The sequence below is a fragment of the Phacochoerus africanus genome, chromosome 3 (genome assembly GCF_016906955.1).
Source record: "Phacochoerus africanus isolate WHEZ1 chromosome 3, ROS_Pafr_v1, whole genome shotgun sequence".
Taxonomy (NCBI): domain Eukaryota; kingdom Metazoa; phylum Chordata; class Mammalia; order Artiodactyla; family Suidae; genus Phacochoerus; species Phacochoerus africanus.
This window is the reverse complement of record NC_062546.1, coordinates 198,813,688-198,831,861: the sequence shown is the minus strand read 5'-3', so window position 1 is coordinate 198,831,861 and position 18,174 is coordinate 198,813,688. Positions and strand designations below refer to the sequence as shown.

General features: G+C 44.4%; 1 protein-coding gene across 5 annotated transcripts in view; it reads right to left on the bottom strand.

The window, feature by feature from the left end:
* Nucleotides 1–18,174, bottom strand: part of GIGYF2 (GRB10 interacting GYF protein 2) — a 131,643-nt gene that overhangs the window by 12,326 nt on the left and 101,143 nt on the right. For all 5 annotated transcript variants that reach the window (XM_047773778.1, XM_047773782.1, XM_047773780.1 and 2 more), the window contains 9 exons: nucleotides 17,828–17,935; nucleotides 16,911–17,011; nucleotides 14,048–14,148; nucleotides 11,864–12,025; nucleotides 10,507–10,665; nucleotides 8,784–9,020; nucleotides 2,956–3,078; nucleotides 802–1,008; nucleotides 478–683 (listed from right to left, as the gene is read on the bottom strand). In XM_047773778.1, coding sequence (XP_047629734.1) covers nucleotides 478–683; nucleotides 802–1,008; nucleotides 2,956–3,078; nucleotides 8,784–9,020; nucleotides 10,507–10,665; nucleotides 11,864–12,025; nucleotides 14,048–14,148; nucleotides 16,911–17,011; nucleotides 17,828–17,935 — 1,404 coding nt within the window. The remainder of the gene's footprint in view (nucleotides 1–477; nucleotides 684–801; nucleotides 1,009–2,955; nucleotides 3,079–8,783; nucleotides 9,021–10,506; nucleotides 10,666–11,863; nucleotides 12,026–14,047; nucleotides 14,149–16,910; nucleotides 17,012–17,827; nucleotides 17,936–18,174) is intronic.

Genomic DNA, 18,174 nt, shown 5'->3' with positions numbered 1-18,174 from the left:
AGCTAATAAGTGGTAGTGCTGGGATCTGAATTTGTGTATTTAACACTAAAACCCATGTTCGTTCAGCAAATCCATACACTGAGGAAAGAAAAATGAAGGTGAAATGTCATTAATTTATCCTAAAAATAAAAAGGTTTAGGTGTTTATAATACACGTACATTGAGAGAAAAATGTTAAAATGGAGAAATATTCAATAGCAATAACACAAATATACCAACCCTGATATTTAAGTAGGTATCATGTGACAGGCAATGGACCAAGTGCCCAGCAACCTAAGGAACCTCTAGTGATAATTCAGGTGTGTTTCCACGGGGAAGAAAACAATCACCAAACTTTGACCTTCATGTGCTTGTTTTCACAGATGAAAAAAGTAAAAACTAAACCACTACCCTTCTCTGGTCACTCTCCATCCTACTCCCCACACGCCCCTTCCACCAACCCACGGAGAAGCACAGGTTTGATTAGTTTGAGTCCTACCTGAGACTGGCGTTGTTTTTATTCTTATTTGTTGAATTCCTAGGTCCCACTTCTTTCACTGCATCATCCCAAAATCCCATGTTAGAGTTTTTAGTATCAGCATTACTCCAGATACTACTGACTAGATCCGATGCCCACTGGTTAGGGGGACCAGTATTTATAGAGCCCCAAACAGAATTCCCAATGCTGGTGTGCAGGTTGGAATGCTGTTAAAAACAGACAAATAATTAGTTAACAATATTAAAAAGATAAAAAGAGAGTCCATAAAAGTCAGAAAAGGTAACTTTCGGGCCGTACAATGACTGCTTAGGAAAATAAACCCACCGTGTTATTCCGGGCTCTGTTTGGTTGCTGCTGCTGCTGCTGCTGCTGCTGCTTCTGCATCTGCCTGGCTTCTTCCTGCTGTATCTCCAGGAGAGACTTTGCAGTACCTGCGGGTTTGCTGACATTCCCCCAACCTGAGAGTTTCTGCTGCTGCTGCTGCTGCTGCTGCTGGAGAGCTTTCATCAGTTCCCTCTGCTGGCGCCTTTGCTGCATACAGACACACAAACAGAAGCTACTTCAGGATTCCCATTTTTAAAATAATAGTTACAAATGTCCAGAATACTAAACGGAATGCAAATATACAGCAGCTATATAAAATTAACCACATGACGGGGTTAACTCCTCTGCTGCAAATAAAAATGTAAACCATACTAAGAGGAGAATAAAAAGGAATTAAGAATTATTTTCAAAGAATTAAGCAGGGCTTTTGGTTAAGAATTAAAACAAAACATATGTTTACTTCTAAAGTCTGAATAAACTGACAGGGAAAAAAATTCTTTTTTCTTTTTCTTTTAAGGCTATACATGCGGCATTTGGAAGTTTCTAGGCTAGGGGTTGAATCAGAAGAACAGCTGCTGGCCTACACACACCACGGCCACAGCCACGCCAGATCTTAGGCTGACACCTAAGTAACCTAAGTAAAGGAAGCTAAGAAACATGCCAATTCATACAGAAAGCTCAGGAATTAAAAGTGTGAGTATCTCAAACAGAGAGAGACAGGTTGAAATTGTGTGAAAAGCAGCAATAAGACCCCAACTACCTTTCTTACCCAAGGTAGCTGGAAGCTAACCCTCCCTCCCCCCAGCAGAAAATTAAAACCTTCCTTTTTAAAGAGGCTGAACCAGATTAGTGGATTATTCCATGGGAAAGCTGACTCAGCACAAGAGAACATGTCTACTGACACCAGGAAACAGCGGAGCCCAGACAGAGATCTCATCACGACAGAGCCCACCCTGGTGCTGCACATCCCAGACACCCAAACCGCTCTTCAGGATCAAAAAACAGCCCAGGGTCAACAAACACTGACTTGGCTTCTAAGACGAAAACCAAAGACCAAATCAAGCAAACAAAATTCTGCGGAAACACAAACAAGACAAGGGGAAAAAGCCAGTTTTTTAAAAAGTTATCGGTAAGTAATACATGCTTAAGGAGAGAACATAGTGTATTCAGTGAAATAAGAATAAGAGGCTATAAAAAGGAACACTTAAAGGAACAACCTAAGGGTTTAGAAGTTTAAAATAAGAGCACATACATTAAAAACAAGAAGTTCCTGTCACGGCTTGGTGCGTTAAGAACCCAACATAGTGTCAGTGAAGACGTAGGTTCAATCAATCCCTGGCCTCACTCGGTGGATTAAGGACCTGGCATTGCCGCAAGCTGCAGTGTAGGCTGCAGATGCAGCTGGGATCCAGCATTGCTGTGGCTGTGATACAGGCCAGCAGCTGCTGCTCCGATTCGACCCACAGCCCAGGAACTTCCATAAGCTGCAGGTGCGGCTGTAAAAAGAAAAAAGAAAAAGTTAAACAGAAGGACTGAAAGATAAGATTGGGGAAATACCCCAACAGAAAAGATAAAAAGGAAGAGATGGAAAAGAGGAGTGAAATCTGGGAGAATCCACCCATCAGTCCAGGAGGGCAACCCGCAATGACGGACAGGTGAGGATGACAGAGCGGTGTGCAGCAGGCCGAGCACACTCAGCTCCGAGGAGCTCACAGACCCTCGAAGGGAAACCCCCAGGGAAAGGGTGAATAGACGCCTCTTAGGTTTTCCTGTTTTATACCTCTGAAGAGTGTAGGAAGACTTAAGCGTTCAAAGAAAATTAATCAAATCCAAACACAAATGAGGTAATTAACTTGACGGACCAAAAACCAAACAGGAAAAGACCTGTGATGCCAACTCTGATGACCACTATTATTTTTTCATTCAATGGAGACCAAAATTACTGGGACAATTTCCAGCCTTGAAGGGGGACGATATATTCTGCTCTGTGTCCAGCTGTTAACCTGACTTTTAAAATTCACCTCCTCTTAGAGTTCCTTGGTAGCTCAGTGGGTCAATGATCTGCACTGTCACTGCAGTGGATCCCTGGCCTGGGAACTTGCACCTGCCGCAGGCACAGCCCAAAAAAAAAAAAAAAAATTTTTTTTTTTTTACCTCCTCTCGAAGTTGTCGTTCTCGTTCCTCTTCTAGTTTTTGGATTTCGGCCAACGACAGCGTCGCCTGGGACGGACAGGCCGTCGTATTGGATTGCTGGCCCCACGTTGAAGAGGAGGGAAGCTGAGAAAACAGCAAGGTGAAAGAGTTCATGAGGAGACATGGACGGAAACAAGGGACCCTGATGCATCGTGGACAGCCAGAGTGTTCACGCTGCCTTCGACGCCACTCCTAACGTTCAATTCGACTTTCCTTTGTCGGTCCCTCCACATGCTCTTCTTCCTGTTAGCTTCTTCTACTTAGTTTTTCAGTCACACAATTATTTTAAAACTTAAAATACATACAATACACTTTTACTTGATCTACCAAAACTTGTTACATCTGGCACTGATGTACACAGCGAAAGACAAAGCCACAAGGGACTGGACTAAACAAAGGAACCAGTGCATGCTTAATCTAAGGAGATAATAAAGCACACAGTGGACTACTTCCCAGTAAAAGCAGGGTTTTGTTTTTGTTCTTTGGTCTTTTTAGGGCCACACTTGCAGCATGTGGAAGTTCCCAGGAGAGGGGACAAATTGGAGCTGTGGCTGTAGGCCTCCACCACAGCCACAGTAACACAGGATCCAAGCTGCATCTGTAACCTACACAGACAATGACAGAGCCAGGGATCGAACCCATGTCCTCATGGATACCAGTCAGGTTCCTTACTGCTGAGCCACAATGGGAACTCCTCCAGGAAGAGCATTAGGGGCAAGACTTCTGAAGGGAGAGCTGAGGCCAGTAGCTAATGAAAGATGCCATTAATAATCGTTCATGAAAGGGATGTAACCTGGCTGTGGCTTCTAGACATGAGCACTAAGCTGGTTTTAATCAATAATTCTATTTTTCCTATCCCTTAAAATTACTGACTAGTATAGAGTATAAATATCTCAGTTCTGAACACTTTAGTGTTCTCAAAAGCTTGAGTATTTCTAAGGGAATCCCTTGGTCTTTCCAGGCCAGAAAAAGATACACTCTCATTTTGAGACATCTTATAGCTATTAAAAACAAAAACCACAAGAAACAAATCTAACCAGGCTTAAAATATGTTTAGTAAAAATAATACATGAGCACAGTCAAAACAAAATGCCAAACAGTCCCCAAAAGGAACGGCGCTAGAGCAGGAATCTCTAAACTGGAACTAATGGGTGAGAGTGAAAACAGAATTGTCACTGACATTAGCAGACAGCTCTTCAAATGAGCACCCTCAACACTGCTGAACAGAATCGATCCTTGACATTCTCGGCCCAACATGATGGGTAGCGCAGGAGGCATCTGCACCAGGGTAGGAGAGGGGTGCGCAGGGAAGCTAAGAAAGAAAGACGGGGGACTAAGCAGGCAAAGCTGGGCACAAGTGAACTCTTCTCCATAGGAAATGACACGTTTGGAAGGTACTGTCAAGATCAAATCAGGGAGTTCCCGTCGTGGTGCAGTGGTTAACGAATCCGACTAGGAACCATGAGGTTGTGGGTTCGATCCCTGGCCTTGTCAGTGGGTTAACGATCCGGCGTTGCTGTGACCTGTGGTGTAGGTCGCAGACGCGGCTCGGATCCCGAATTGCTGTGGCTCTGGCGTAGGCTGGCAGCTACAGCTCCGATTGGACTCCTAGCCTGGGAACCTCCATATGCCGCGGGAGCGGCCCAAGAAAATGGCAAGAAGACAAAAAAAAAAAAAAAAAGATCAAATCAGGCAGCAGATCTGAAACCTGCCAGCATCATGGGGAGTACCTATAAAAATGCAGATGCCCTGGCCTCACACTTGATGAATCAGAAGAAGGAAAGGTAAAGCCAGAGAATTTGCATATTTTTGTAATTCTGATGCAATCAGCCGGTATCCGCTGATGTTGTCTAAAACCCCAGGGGCTGTATCACCCCCACTGTACTCAGGAACCAATCCCCAGTCCTCCTCAGTAGAACTTTGACCAGCACCAAGAACAGATTCACTGCCTCCTGAAATGAATGGCCTATTCCCCTTTCAGGTACCTCTGTAAACCTTCTATATTTTGTGCCAAAACATATGTCACTGTACTTTTTTGCTCATGATTCATGAGTCTGCTCTCTTCAATAATGCAGAACAAATCTAAGTCTTCTTCACATGACAGGCAAATGTCTGTAGATAGCTATCGTTTTCCCTGTCTTATTTGTACACAAGAAATAATACTCCATCATTCCATCAACAGTGCCTCAGGGCATTTTCCAGTTCAACCAACATCCTGTCCTGCCCACTTAGAGAACTGAAGTTTGTCAATCATGCTTTTCAGATCAACTCTCTCCCAAGTCAGAAGCGAATAGTAAGGGAACTCTGGGTATTTTCTGACCCTTGAATGCCTAATATCCTTTCTTGATCTTAAATTTTACTTTTCTCCCTCCCAGCCCTGACACTGCTACCTTTCCTTTTCAACACTATTTGTGATAACATTTAAGAAAATCTAGTCAAAGAGAGGCCAGCCAAAACCACTGTTATCCCAGAGTGACGGTGGGCAGACCCCATGCTGTGTCCTCAGAGAAGCTGCAGCAGCGGCTTTGCACTTCTTCATCAGGGCGAGTCTTGGGAAGTGTACTCCACTAAATTAATCCAGCTAGTTCAAAACAAATAATGAGTGGGGGCGGGGGAAGGACCAGTACCCAGAATTACTGCAATGCATTCAAAGTCCTCAAGGAATAAAAATTGTCTACCCAGAGGAAAAACAAACTGTCGCTTACTAGGGAATCCCAACAAAATCAACCTCTGACTTCTTATCAGAAACAATGAAGGCCAGAAGGCAATGGGGTAAGATATCCAAAGTCCCCAAAGAAGAAAAACTGTCAACTGAGAAGTCTATATTCAGTAAAGCTACTTTTCAAAAATGAAGGTGAAATAAAGACATTCCCAGATAAATTCAGAAAATTTGTTACCAGCAAACCTACCTTACAAGAAATATTTAAGGAAGTTCTTCAGGCTAAAAGCAAGTGACCCTAGAAAATAATCTGAATTCACATGAGAAAGCTAAGAGCACCGACAAAAGTCCCTCTTTCATTATAAAATACAGTAACACATGTATATTTCTTAACTGATTTAAAAGGCAACTACGTGAAACACTGTGTGTGTATGCACGTGTGCGTGTGTGTGCTGTTGGACCTGTAACATATAGAAATGTTTGCCGAAACCAGCACCGAGGAGGAGAGTGAAAGAAAGCTGTATCAGGCTAATGACTCCATATGGTAACTTGAATCCACAGGTACAAATTAAGAGAAGCAAAAATGATAAGTGAGATTATATGACAAAAGCTATACACATGTACTTGCTACTTGTTCTCCAGATAATATAAGTAATAAATATAACATGGTACCATTGCATTTGTAAAATTTGCATTTGTCATTTTTTCTTTCACATGGGGCATATGAAGTTCCTGGACCAGGGACTAAATCCAAGCCATAGCTGCGAACTATGGCACAGCTACAGCAGCTGCAGCAACACAGGCTCCTTTAACCCACTGTGCCAGGCCAGGGATTGAAACCATGCCTCTGCATCAACCCGAGTCACTGCAGTTGGGATTCTTAATCCACTTAATCCACTGTGACACACCGGGAACGCCTGCATTTGGAACATTTATAGATGTGATATAACAAAAATACTACAAAGGGAGACAAAGGAAGAGTTATTAAGAGTTATTAGAATGAAAGCGTTCTAAAATCTACCGTGCTGAGAGTTGCACCTACCTACAAATACACTAAACACCACTGAATTGTAGACTGTAACTGATGGACTATGTGTGGTATGGATTTTACCTCAATAAAGCTGTCTTAAAAACCTTGTTTTTTCTCATGAAAGCCTTCAGCAATTCTTCATGACCATCTCCAATTGTTTATCTTCAGAATGCTTATCCATAAAGCATCTCTACAGTCTTTACTGGAGGATAGATGGGCAAAACTAGATACGCAAAAGACCAGAAAAGCTAGGCCTTGTCTTCTCTCTGTGCCGATATCCTGATCAGTCACCACATCCCATGATGTGCAGCCTCTTAAGAGAGTCTCCTGACGGCCCTTTCAGGGCCCGGAGCCACAGACACTTGGGCTCTAACACAGGCCTATGCTATCACTCTCAGCTGGGCCCGAGGAAGTGACTTAGTGCCCTTCTTAATGTTTCTCCTCTTTGGTAAAACCCAGGTCTCAATACCTAAGCTTTGTAGGGCACTTAGAAAAAGAAATGGAATACTGTCGGTATGTGCCCGACACAAAGCACGCTCCCAGTTAAGCTTCTCCAATTCCTCCTTCCCAATCCTGCCACCACTATAGGCCTGTATCAAACCTCTCCTTGCCTGGACCAGGGCATCAGCCCCCTCTCAAACTGGTCCACTGACCTCCGGTTTTGTTCCTTTCAAGTCCATCTTTTACTTAGCCCTTCTACTAGGTGAGTAAGTGACTGCTTTGCTCCTACAAATCTGGCAATGTCTTTTCCCAGCTGGAAATATTTCAGTGCTCCACTCTCTTTGCCCTCTGGGTCCTAATTCCTTGACTAGAGTAAAAACAGCCCATGGTGATATGGACCCTGCCCACACTTATCTTACACCTTACTCGCCAGCAACGTCATTCCTCTCTCACAAACCCATCCATTCTCCAAACTAGCTCTTCAACTTTTTTTTTTTTAATTTAATTTCCCCCTCCCTAATGACTCAATTTGGAAGGTTTTGTTTTGTTTTCAAGGAAAGCCTTTCCAAACTTCTTGGGTTGGACAGTGATTCTCAAGTTGCAGTGAGCATCCGAGTCCCCAGGGGCTTATTCAAACACAGGATGCTGGCTCACACGCCCAAAACGTTCTGATTTAGTAATTCTGGGGCAGGACCCACGAATGTGCATTCCTAGGAAATTCCCAGATGATCACACCTTAAGAACTACTGTGTCATGTCCCCTCTCTTCCTGCACGCACCCCACTGTATTCTAACTTTCTACTTGTGTGTCTCTACCCCACGGCTCGCTGAAGACCGGGAACGCAAAGCCTTACAGCGAGCCGGACAGCCACGTGAGGTTATGCAGACTCTACCATAAATCTGCCCCTCGTTATCCCATTGCTCAGATTTCAGCAGGGGTTCCACTGCTCTCCCAGTCACTGAAGGTTATCGAGGAGCCATCCTAACTTTTGCCTCTGTCCCTCAGACCCAGCAAATCACGGAGTCTTGCTGATTGCTGTTAGGCCAATTTTTACCCTCCGGCCCTTCCTATCCATTCTCACCACCACCATCGTACTCGTTCACTCCCCCCCGTACTCTCTCTACTGGTCTCCCAGTCTCACTTTCTACTTATTTCAAATAACGCTCGGAATCCTCCCAAAACAACACTTTACACACATCGCCTCCGTCCAGCTTTCAGTGAACCCCACAGCCAGCTATGCTTCAAGCCCCGTGTGCTGGGTCCTATCTTCACATCCAAATGTTTAAGTCTCTTGCCCTCCTAAGTCTAGGCGCTCTCTGAAGGCAGCTGCTCTCACCTACCCTTGTTTCGGCAATGCTAAACTGGTACGGAACAGGTTCCCGATGTTTAAATTTATGAACCATACAGATTTACCTGGTTTTGCCTCTACTGCTGCTCATGTCCTGGCCTCTTTTATTTTTTTGTCCCTGTTTAAATGTCTAACACAAAGCACAAGGCATTACATTATGTTTCGTTGATCAAAAAACCCAAAGTAGCAATAGTGAACATGAAGTTCACTGTTTCACTGCTACTGCACTGCCACCGTCTACCTAACTAACAAATGTTAGCAAGGAGCCCCGATAGCTGATGGTCTCGTCAGGTCGGTGTCCAGAGCTTTACCTTCATCTGAGCCAGCTGCTGCTGCTGCTGCTGCTGCTGCAACCTCCGGAGAGCCTCTTGCTGCTGCTGCCTCTGGCGCATTAACTCCTTCTGCCGCTGGAGCTCTAGCTCTTTCCTCTTCCGTTCCTCCTCCTCGTGCCGGAGTCTGGCTGCCTCCTCTTCCATTCGCAATCGGTTCTCCTCTAATCGACGCTGGGCTTCTTCTTCTTCCCGGGCCCATTTCGCAGCCTCCTCTTCCTTCCCAGAAGGAAAAGCAAATGAGAATAAAATTAACTGTGTTTAAAAAGAAAATCTGAATTACTTTTGAAGGCTTCCGTCGAAGGCTATAGAAGTGAAGGGGTGGCAGAAAGCCACAATGGGCTGGCATGCTTATAGGGTAAATGTTTATTTTGCTACTATCTACACAAAAGGAAAGTCACTGTGAACACGTGTGGTTAGTACTGATCTCTAAGAGATCACCACAAACTACAGGCAACTCTCTTGGAAACTGTTCCAACACTGAGGCAGAGGTAGCTTTTCAGGGTGCTGAGTGCAAAGAGCTGCCAGAACCTGCAGGGAGACCGATTACCAGGAAAGCCTCAGCCTGTTCCGGAACCAAAGACCACTTAATTCCATTCTGGTTCTCACCCCTTGTGGCCCACAGGCCCCGTGGAAGGTCAATATTGATTTAATGTGTCATTACTGGATTATTATAACAAATGTTCAACACTAATGTAAAATAACAATGGTGGAAACCATACTATAGTCTAGTTATTCTGATCATCTAAAACCGCTCTAAAAATAAAAGCCTCTATCTCTGTTCTTAAAACATTACGGTTGAAATGCTTTGGGGATTCTGGCCGCCTGTAACAGCAGACTGGCATGAATCAGAGCTAGACAATGGTCATCAGCGTGTGGCAGCAATGGACTGTGCACCCTCTGAGTGAGCTGTGGAGCCCCCCAAGGCAGAAAGTTATCAACCTGAAGACCTCATGTTGGTTTTTTAAAAGTAGGCCTTCTCTGATTTGATTGTCTGGTTTGATTCCTTGATGTTTTTGTCTTTTTAGGCTGCACCAGCAGCATATGGAGGTGCCCAGGCTAGGGATCTAATCGGAGCCGTAGCCACTGGCCTACGTCACAGCCACGCCAGATCCGAGCCACATCCGCAACCTACACCACAATTCATGGCAATGCTGGATCCTTAACCCACTGATCAAAGCCAGGGATTGACCCTGCGTCCTCATGGATGCTAGTCAGATTCATTTCCGCTGAACCAACACAAGAACTCCAATTCCTTGATATTTTTTTTCTGCTTTTATAATTACATGTGGAGTGGTTATTACATATGTAATAAGAGCCAGTTAGATCTCGAGGTAATTTTCAGCAACCTGAAAAAGTTTTAGATAGGATCTCCTAGTATCCTAATGCTTTTTTTTTTGGCTTTTTAGGGCCGCACCTGCAGCATATGGAATTTCCCAGGCTAGGGGTCAAACTGGCACTACAGCCACCAGCCTATACCACAGCCTTGGCAACACCAGATCCAAGCCGCGTCTGTGACCTACACTGCAGCCTGGGGCAATGCCAGGTCCTTATCCTACTGAGCAAGGCCAGGGATCGAACCCGCACGCCCATGAATACTAGTCTGATTTGTTTCCACCACACCACAACAGGAACTCCCCCTAATACTTTCTTAATCACTAATTCCCAGCACTGAAGAAGCAGTACGAGCAAACCATCCGACTACCTGCTTGCGTAGTAATTCTTCCTGCTTCCGCCTTTCTTCCTCTTCTCTTCTCCTCTCCTCCAGTCTTCTGAGAGCTTCTTCTTGCTGCTGTCTTTCTTCCTCTTCTCTCTGTCGTCTTAATGCAATTTCCTGCTCCCTCTGGCGTCGCAGAGCCTCTTCCTAAATTAAAGATAAAGGGTGTGTGTGTCAGGCACGTGTGTGCATCTCCATTACATAGTACGTCATCATTTGAAAGAAAGAGCCTACGTGCTGCTAAGTTTCTATTACCAGAAAATATAAAAAGCATATCACCAGAATCCAGGGAAAAGAGCATATATGTGAACTGGGGAGTAGGCATGTCAAGTGTTAAAATAATTTGTATTTAAACTATGAGTGGTTAAAGAGCACTACTCTGTGCAGCCTATCCTGGTTCCTACGCTACAGCCACACCATTTCCTGATAAATGGTATAAAGGACCCAGGCTTTGGTTTCTCTGTTGCTCCTATTAGATCCTATTTTTTTTTTAATCAACTGAGACCCTAAGGCATAGAGAAGTCAAATCAACACAACCACCAAAAACTGAAGTGAGGTAGAGCTAAGTCCTCCCTTCAGAAGTACCGAGTAAAGCCATGTGTCCCAGAACACATCCTCAAGAACTAGGGTCCCGCCGACATTAAGTTTACAGAAAAGGCCCCACCGTCACGACGACTTAGGGAGAAATACTGAGCAACACAGACTCAGATTTCTTTACTGTCACACTTCTCAAGAGTCCTCACGTGCTGACGTAGAGTGCGACTCTAAGAAATACTAGTAGTTCTAATCTAATCTCAGCATGAACCCCTTTTATTTTTCAGAGTTATGTCTCAGGGCAAAAAACAAGAAGGAGCTGTGAGGTAAAAGGCTGGACATCGGAGCTGTTAGAGCATGGATTCTTTTAAATGAGATCCTTAAAAATCCTAATAGAAAAATGGTCCAAACATATAATAAGAGAATTTCCAAAGAAGAAATACAAATGACCACAAAACATGAAAAACATTCAGTGTCATAAACTTCAGTATCACTGGTTATAAATACTTACAGACTTTATTACTTCTGAAATTTAACTGATTTAGAAAACCCTAGGACATATGTAAAAGAAGTTAATTCCAGTGATATACTAGGACTGAAGACTAATCCCCCAGTGGGTGTTAGTGGGAAACAGACATTTCTCCTACAGGGAAGTGAGTCTCCTAAAACTCTAATCCCAGCCCTGCTGTCCACCCCTGCTGCCTTAGGAGAGCCATCTCCAGGAGAACTACGACGTGTGAAATGAGTGGGCAGGTATCCTGAAGGCGCCCCCGCAGCACCAGGCCTAAGAGCAGCGTCCTCAGAGACACACCTGCTTCCTTCGGGCAAGCTCTTCTTCTTCCCGCCTTTTCCTTTCTTCCTCCTGCTGTCTCCGGAGAATTTCCTCCTGCTGTCTCCGGAGTTCTTCTTGCCTCTTTCGCTCCTCCTCCTCCCGCTTTGCCCTCATCTCTGCCTCTCTTCTCTCCTGCTCTAGCTGTGACGATACAAGAGCACTCTTAGGAACCAAACACAGGAACATCGCAGCATCACTGACCAGTACCGTCAGGACCTGGTCAGGGCAGACACCACCCACCGCTCAGAGATTTGTGGTGCAAGTGGGTGATAAAAGCAGCTCTGCAGGGGCTCGAGGAAGCTCTGCTAGGTCGGCAGTCAGAAAAGCCTATGCTCCTCTAAACCGAATACGCTCACCTCGACTTTTTCCTACCTCCCCGCCCCACACTACTCCCACACCACACCTGCTAGATGTGGGAGAGAGAGAGGCCAACATAAGAGTAACATGAGAATTCTCCTGGGGTGGCACGGGTCATCGCCACAAAGGATTTTCTGAATGCCCAAGTTTCCGACAGAAATATTGTAAGCTGCTAGTGTGAAATAGAGAATACTTTAGATCTGAAGGCCAAGCACTTAACAAACTCTGCTGTGTTTAACTCCCAGATACTAGTCCCATCTAGCACCTCGTCTCCAGTCCTACGGCCGCACAGAGAATTCAGGCCTTCACTCCCTCACCTTCATTCCTAAGAGTCTCTCTGCTGGTTTCCCAGCCTCCAGTTTTGCCCAGTCTCCAGCTCCACATCTACCCTCCACCAGAAAAACCACTCCCGAGCGAACATTTAACGCCCACCCGCCCTTTGAAAATACATCCCACGTCTTTGACGTGACATGTACAAGGATCCTCACGACCAGCCTACCTCATCTTCTTTCATCTTTCTCATCATTTATACCTCAGACACACCGTGGCTCCAGGCGAGACCAAATTATTTAACTGACTCCTGTGCCCGGAGGTGCTCATACACTTCTATCCTTTACAGGCCTTCGTTCCTTCAACGGCAGCTGAGTTTCCACCTCCGCACACTGTTAACCCCAAACCCTTCAACTGAGCTAAATCTTACCACCCTTCGAGTGAGATTAGCTCAGGTATTATTGTCACCCAATTCCTGCTCCTCGCCCCTCCTGCTGGGTGGCTGGCCCATGTGCCTTCTTGTGTGACTTGTCTCTGTTGTCATCCTCCCAATCCCAAGACACACACGCACAGACAGGAACGCAAACGTTCACCACGGATGTGTTCCCAGCATAAAGTACTGTGGCTCAAGAAGAAATTCAAGAATTACTTGAATTCCCATCTCTCACCCAAGTGGAGACAGACCCTGACCATGAACTCTTTCCATGTTCTAAGTACCCTACGGATACTGTCGATGCATCAGGAAATGAGGAGCACTAAATACAAAACAGGAACGAGATTCCCGTGGAGGCACGAGAACCCAGAAATCGTTACAGTGACACTAGGTGTTGTCAGAAAACCTCTTCTGACAAGTACTAAAACCACACTTGAAGATTCCTAGCTCCGCCAGGCATACACGGAACAGAAAATGTCATGCTAACACTGAGCTTTTCAGCTGGGTGTGGGGGACACTAGGAAATGTAACTAAATACCACCAAGAGTGGATGGGGGGGAGTTGGCACAGCGGAAACGCATCTAACTAGGAACCGTGAGGTTGCCGGTTCAATCCCTGGCCTTGCTCAGTGGGTTAAGGATCCGGCGTTGCCGCGAGCTGTGCTGTAGGTTGCCGAGGCAACTCAGATCTGGCGTTGCTATGATGTAGGTCTGCCGCTGTAGCTCTGATTAGACCCCTAGCCTGGGAACCTCCATGTGTCTCAGTGTGGCCCTAAAAAGCAAACAAAAAAAGAGTCAATGTGGGAACTGAAGCCTCAGACCAAGTGTCTAACAAGCAATACAGTCAATGCTTTCCTAGGGTCTTGTAACAAGCATTTATGCTTGGAACGACACCAAGCAAAATTTACATATGACATTAAAGTGTCAACCAACCAGCTTTAATTGATTTAAAAGCATCAATTTTAACTGTTTTGAGGTCTTTTTGAGGAAAAAGAGGCACAACAAGGAAAGGACATGAGTGTGCCTGTATCGAGAAAAATGCATCGTCGATGGAGACATCAGTAAACAAAAGCATTCACTGCTACAGGAGGAGGCTTTCCAGACCTTTGCAGCTGTGGCCTTCTCCATCTGCTGAAGCTGTTCCAGAGCAGGTCCCGGAGTCGGGGGGTCAAGGGGAAGATCCCACACACTACTGCCTTCCCAAACTGTAAGACATGAGGGGGAAAGGTGAGGGGTGTCAGCTTACACACATGGCTGAACATCCAGAAGCATAATGAAAAAGGCAGCTTCCCTGTCCCAGAATGAGCTCCTTCACATATGTTTGTTCTGCTTCTAAGGAGACCCAACTACCAGTGGGCTCTAGTTTTTATCAATACCCTTCAACACATCTACAAGTAAAGAAAGTACCAGGAATTTATTGGGAACTAATTTCATCCTCAAACAACCTATACGATAATCTATTCATACCCCCAATTTTTACAGGTGAACAAGCAAATAAGGGTCAGAGGTAAGTTTTTTAACATTCCCAGGGACATGCGGCAAGCACGTGGCCATGCCAGGACTGAAATCCCAGTGTATTAGATCCCAAAGCCAAGAGTAATATCAGAAGCTGCACGACCACTTGCTGCATACCAGGTGGTGAGTGAGGCTGAGACAGGGTTACCTGTACAACCAGAGAAAACTAAGAGGTTGTGCAGCACCGCGAGTGTACTAAATGCCACTGCGCTGTTCATCCTAAAATGGTTAATTTTATGTTACATGAACTTCATTTCAAAGAGAAAGAGGGAGAGAAAGAAGTACAGCTGGAACTTAGAGCCCTCTGGAAAAGGTAGGCAGGTCTCACAAATGACACTGGATACTGCTGACCTGAAAGGCAGCACAGGGTCTGATATGGAAGTAAACAGATAAAGGCTTCTAAGTCTGTTTTCCCACTGCCTGCAGAGTTTGCTGATACCACTTTTCAGCATTCTCTACTTCCTATATTCCTATTATGGTCTATTGATGGACTATAAATTATTGTCTACAGAAAACCAACGGACTACTTGTAAAGGACCCAATTACATCATACTTAAGAAATTAAGTCAGTATCTGTTCTGCAAATAAGTTCATTGTATCCCTTAAAAATTTATATATATATATATATATATTTATTTTAAGGGCTGCATCCGAGGCATATGGAGGTTCACAGGCTAGGGGTTGAATTGGAGCTACAGCTGCCGACCTATGCCACAGCCACAGCCACAGCCACAGCCACAGCCACAGCCACGCAGGATCTGAGCCACATCTGCAACCTATACCACAGCTCACAGCAATGCCGGCTCCTTAACGCAGTGAACAAGGCTAGGGATCGAACCTGCATCCTCATGGATTATTGCTACTGCTGTGCCATGATGGGAACTCTGTATCCTTTTTTTAGATTCCACATGTAAGTGAAATCTAAAAAAAAAAAGGGGGGGAGGGATACAATGAACGTATTTGTAGAACAGAGACTGACTCACAGAGACTGAAAAACTTATGGTTTCCAAATGAGACAGGCTGAGGGGTGGGGGGATGCACTGGGGGTTTGGGATGGAGAGCTTATAAAATGTGGTTGTGATGATCACTGTACAACCATAAGTGTAGTAAAATTCATAGAGAAATTTAAAAAATACCAAAAAAAGAAATTGTTTAATAAGTTACTTCTAGTTTTTTTAAAAATGGAGACTATTTTAACATCCTAATTAAAAATGACTACCAAGCAAAATAAGCATGGGAAGTTGCCAAGGGAGGAGGCCAATCAGTCCTTCTCTTGCCATAATCACCAGGGTCAATGTTAACAAGAGAATCATGCCTTGAGTGGCTCAATGGCTCTGAGAAAAATCCATCACTGTCCATGGTTCCAGAGAATTATTAACACCAACAATAACCTCTTGTAAGGACTACTCATGGTTCAAACTACCACCTCTGCATCTATCAGATCTTAAGAAACAGAAGTGTTACACCACTGCCAAGATATTTAAATAAATCCCAGCCCTAAGTTTTCCAATTTGATGCAAAAAGATCAGAAAATGAAGTAAGGGTAGGCTTTTCTCTTCCCCAAACATTTGGGTTACTTGCAGTGCTAAGCTATGTATCAACCCTTGACTCAAAAGAATAAATCATCATTATGTATATTTTTATTTATACTCTTTCTCACTCTGGCAGAAGAGATTAAAAACAATTTAAGGGAGTTCCCTTTGTGGGGCAGCGGAAACAAATCCTACTAGGAACCATGAAGTTGCAGGGTCCACCCATGGCCTTGCTCAATGGGTTAAGGATCCGGCGTTGCCGTGAGCTGTGGTGTAGGTCGCAGACACAGCTTGGATCCTGCGTTGCTGTGGCTGTGGTGTAGGCCGGCAGATACAATGACTGGACCCCTAGCCTGAGAACTTACGTATGCCACAGGTGCAGCCCTAAAAATAATAAATAAAAATAAATAATTTTTCTACAGTAGTTGAACATAAAAAAGAGGGACTGACTTAAATTTAAGAAGCCTATCCACTAAATAAATTCTAGCAAATCCTTAGAAGCTACGTACAATCCTTTGCTGAGATCTTTTTTTTTCCAGTTTTTTCCCTTAAAAATTTTTGTTTCAAATATAGTTCATTAACAATGTGTTCATTTCTGCTGCGCAGCAAAACAATTCCGTTATACACATATCCATTCTTTTTTTAGATTCTTTTCCCAATCGGTTATCGCAAAATACTGAGTTCCTGTGCTATACAGCAGGCCCCTGGTGACTACCCACCCCATATACAATAGCGTGCATATGCCAGTCCTCACCTCCCAACCCCCCCCCGCCCGCCGCTGCTGGAGTCTCTTTAAAAATTTTTGTTAATATTCAACACAAAACAGCTCTAAAAACTGATGTATTTTTAAAAAATTGAGCTATGAAGTTATTAAAGTCTAAATCCTTGGAGCTATACCAAAGGCCAATCTAAGTTTTTACCTGTAGGCTGTGAGGCTGTTGGCTGGAGTTCCCAAATAGAACCAGTATCTGGCACTGTCACAGATCTAGTTACTGAGGGAATGACGTTCTGATCAGATATTCTGCAAAAGGGAAATTTAAAAATGAATTAAAAATTGTTAAAAACTTGTTCTTAAAATTTGTAAGAGCACGTAAAGAGAAATTTCTAGATTATTTGTTGGTTTTTGAGGTTATTTGGCCAAAACACTTTGCTGTTGTAACTGAACTGTAACACTATCAAAACACTTGGGAAAGGAAAAAGGAATAAAGATAGAGGCAGCATAGTCATACTTATGGACCCCTTCAAGGTATTAGCACATAGCAATGTCCAAATAATGGATATGCCTACTCTCTTAAGAAAAAATCCAGGGGAGTTCCCGTCGTGGCGCAGTGGTTAACGAATCCGACTAGGAAACCATGAGGTTGTGGGTTCGGTCCCTGCCCTTGCTCGGTGGGTTAAGGATCCGGTGTTGCCGTGAGCTGTGGTGTAGGTTGCAGACGCGGCTCGGATCCTGCGTTGCTATGGCTCTGGTGTAGGCTGGTGGCTACAGCTCCAATTCGACCCCTTGCCTGGGAACTTCCATATGCCGCGGGAGCGGCCCAAAGAAATAGCAAAAAGACAAAAAAAAAAAAAAAAGAAAAGAAAAGAAAAAATCCAGGGAGTTCCCATCGTGGCTCAGTGGTCAAAGAATCCGACTAGGAACCATGAGGTTGTGGGTTCGATCCCTGGCCCCGCTCAGTGGGTTAAGGATCCGGCGTTGCTGTGAGCTGTGGTGTAGGTTGCAGACAAGCCTCCATTTTTACACACAACACAAAGATATGTGTCGTGTGCGGGTAATTTCCTTTCTTCTCTTTAAAATACACACACAATGTCACACCTCATGGAAACGACCACCAACCTCATCTTTAGTGCCTGGAACTGCTGGAGAAGAAGTGCCAACTGCTGCTGCTGCTGGGAAGATAGTGCTGCTTTCTGCTGTTGAGCCAGAACCTGTGCATACTGTTGTCTTCAAAAAGAAAATAAAGTATATCCGCATTTAGTTCACTTTACTGAGTCAGGAAAAGACAAAGTTTGGCCCATCCACCCAACAAAAAAACTATCCACTAGAAACAGCTATCAAATACAGTTTTACAATTCTTCATGGTCATAGCCACAAACAATTCTACACTGCATTCTAGAAAGAAGTGAACTTATAGGTGACATGTTTTTAAATGAGAACAGGAAAAAAAAAATCAACAAAATGTC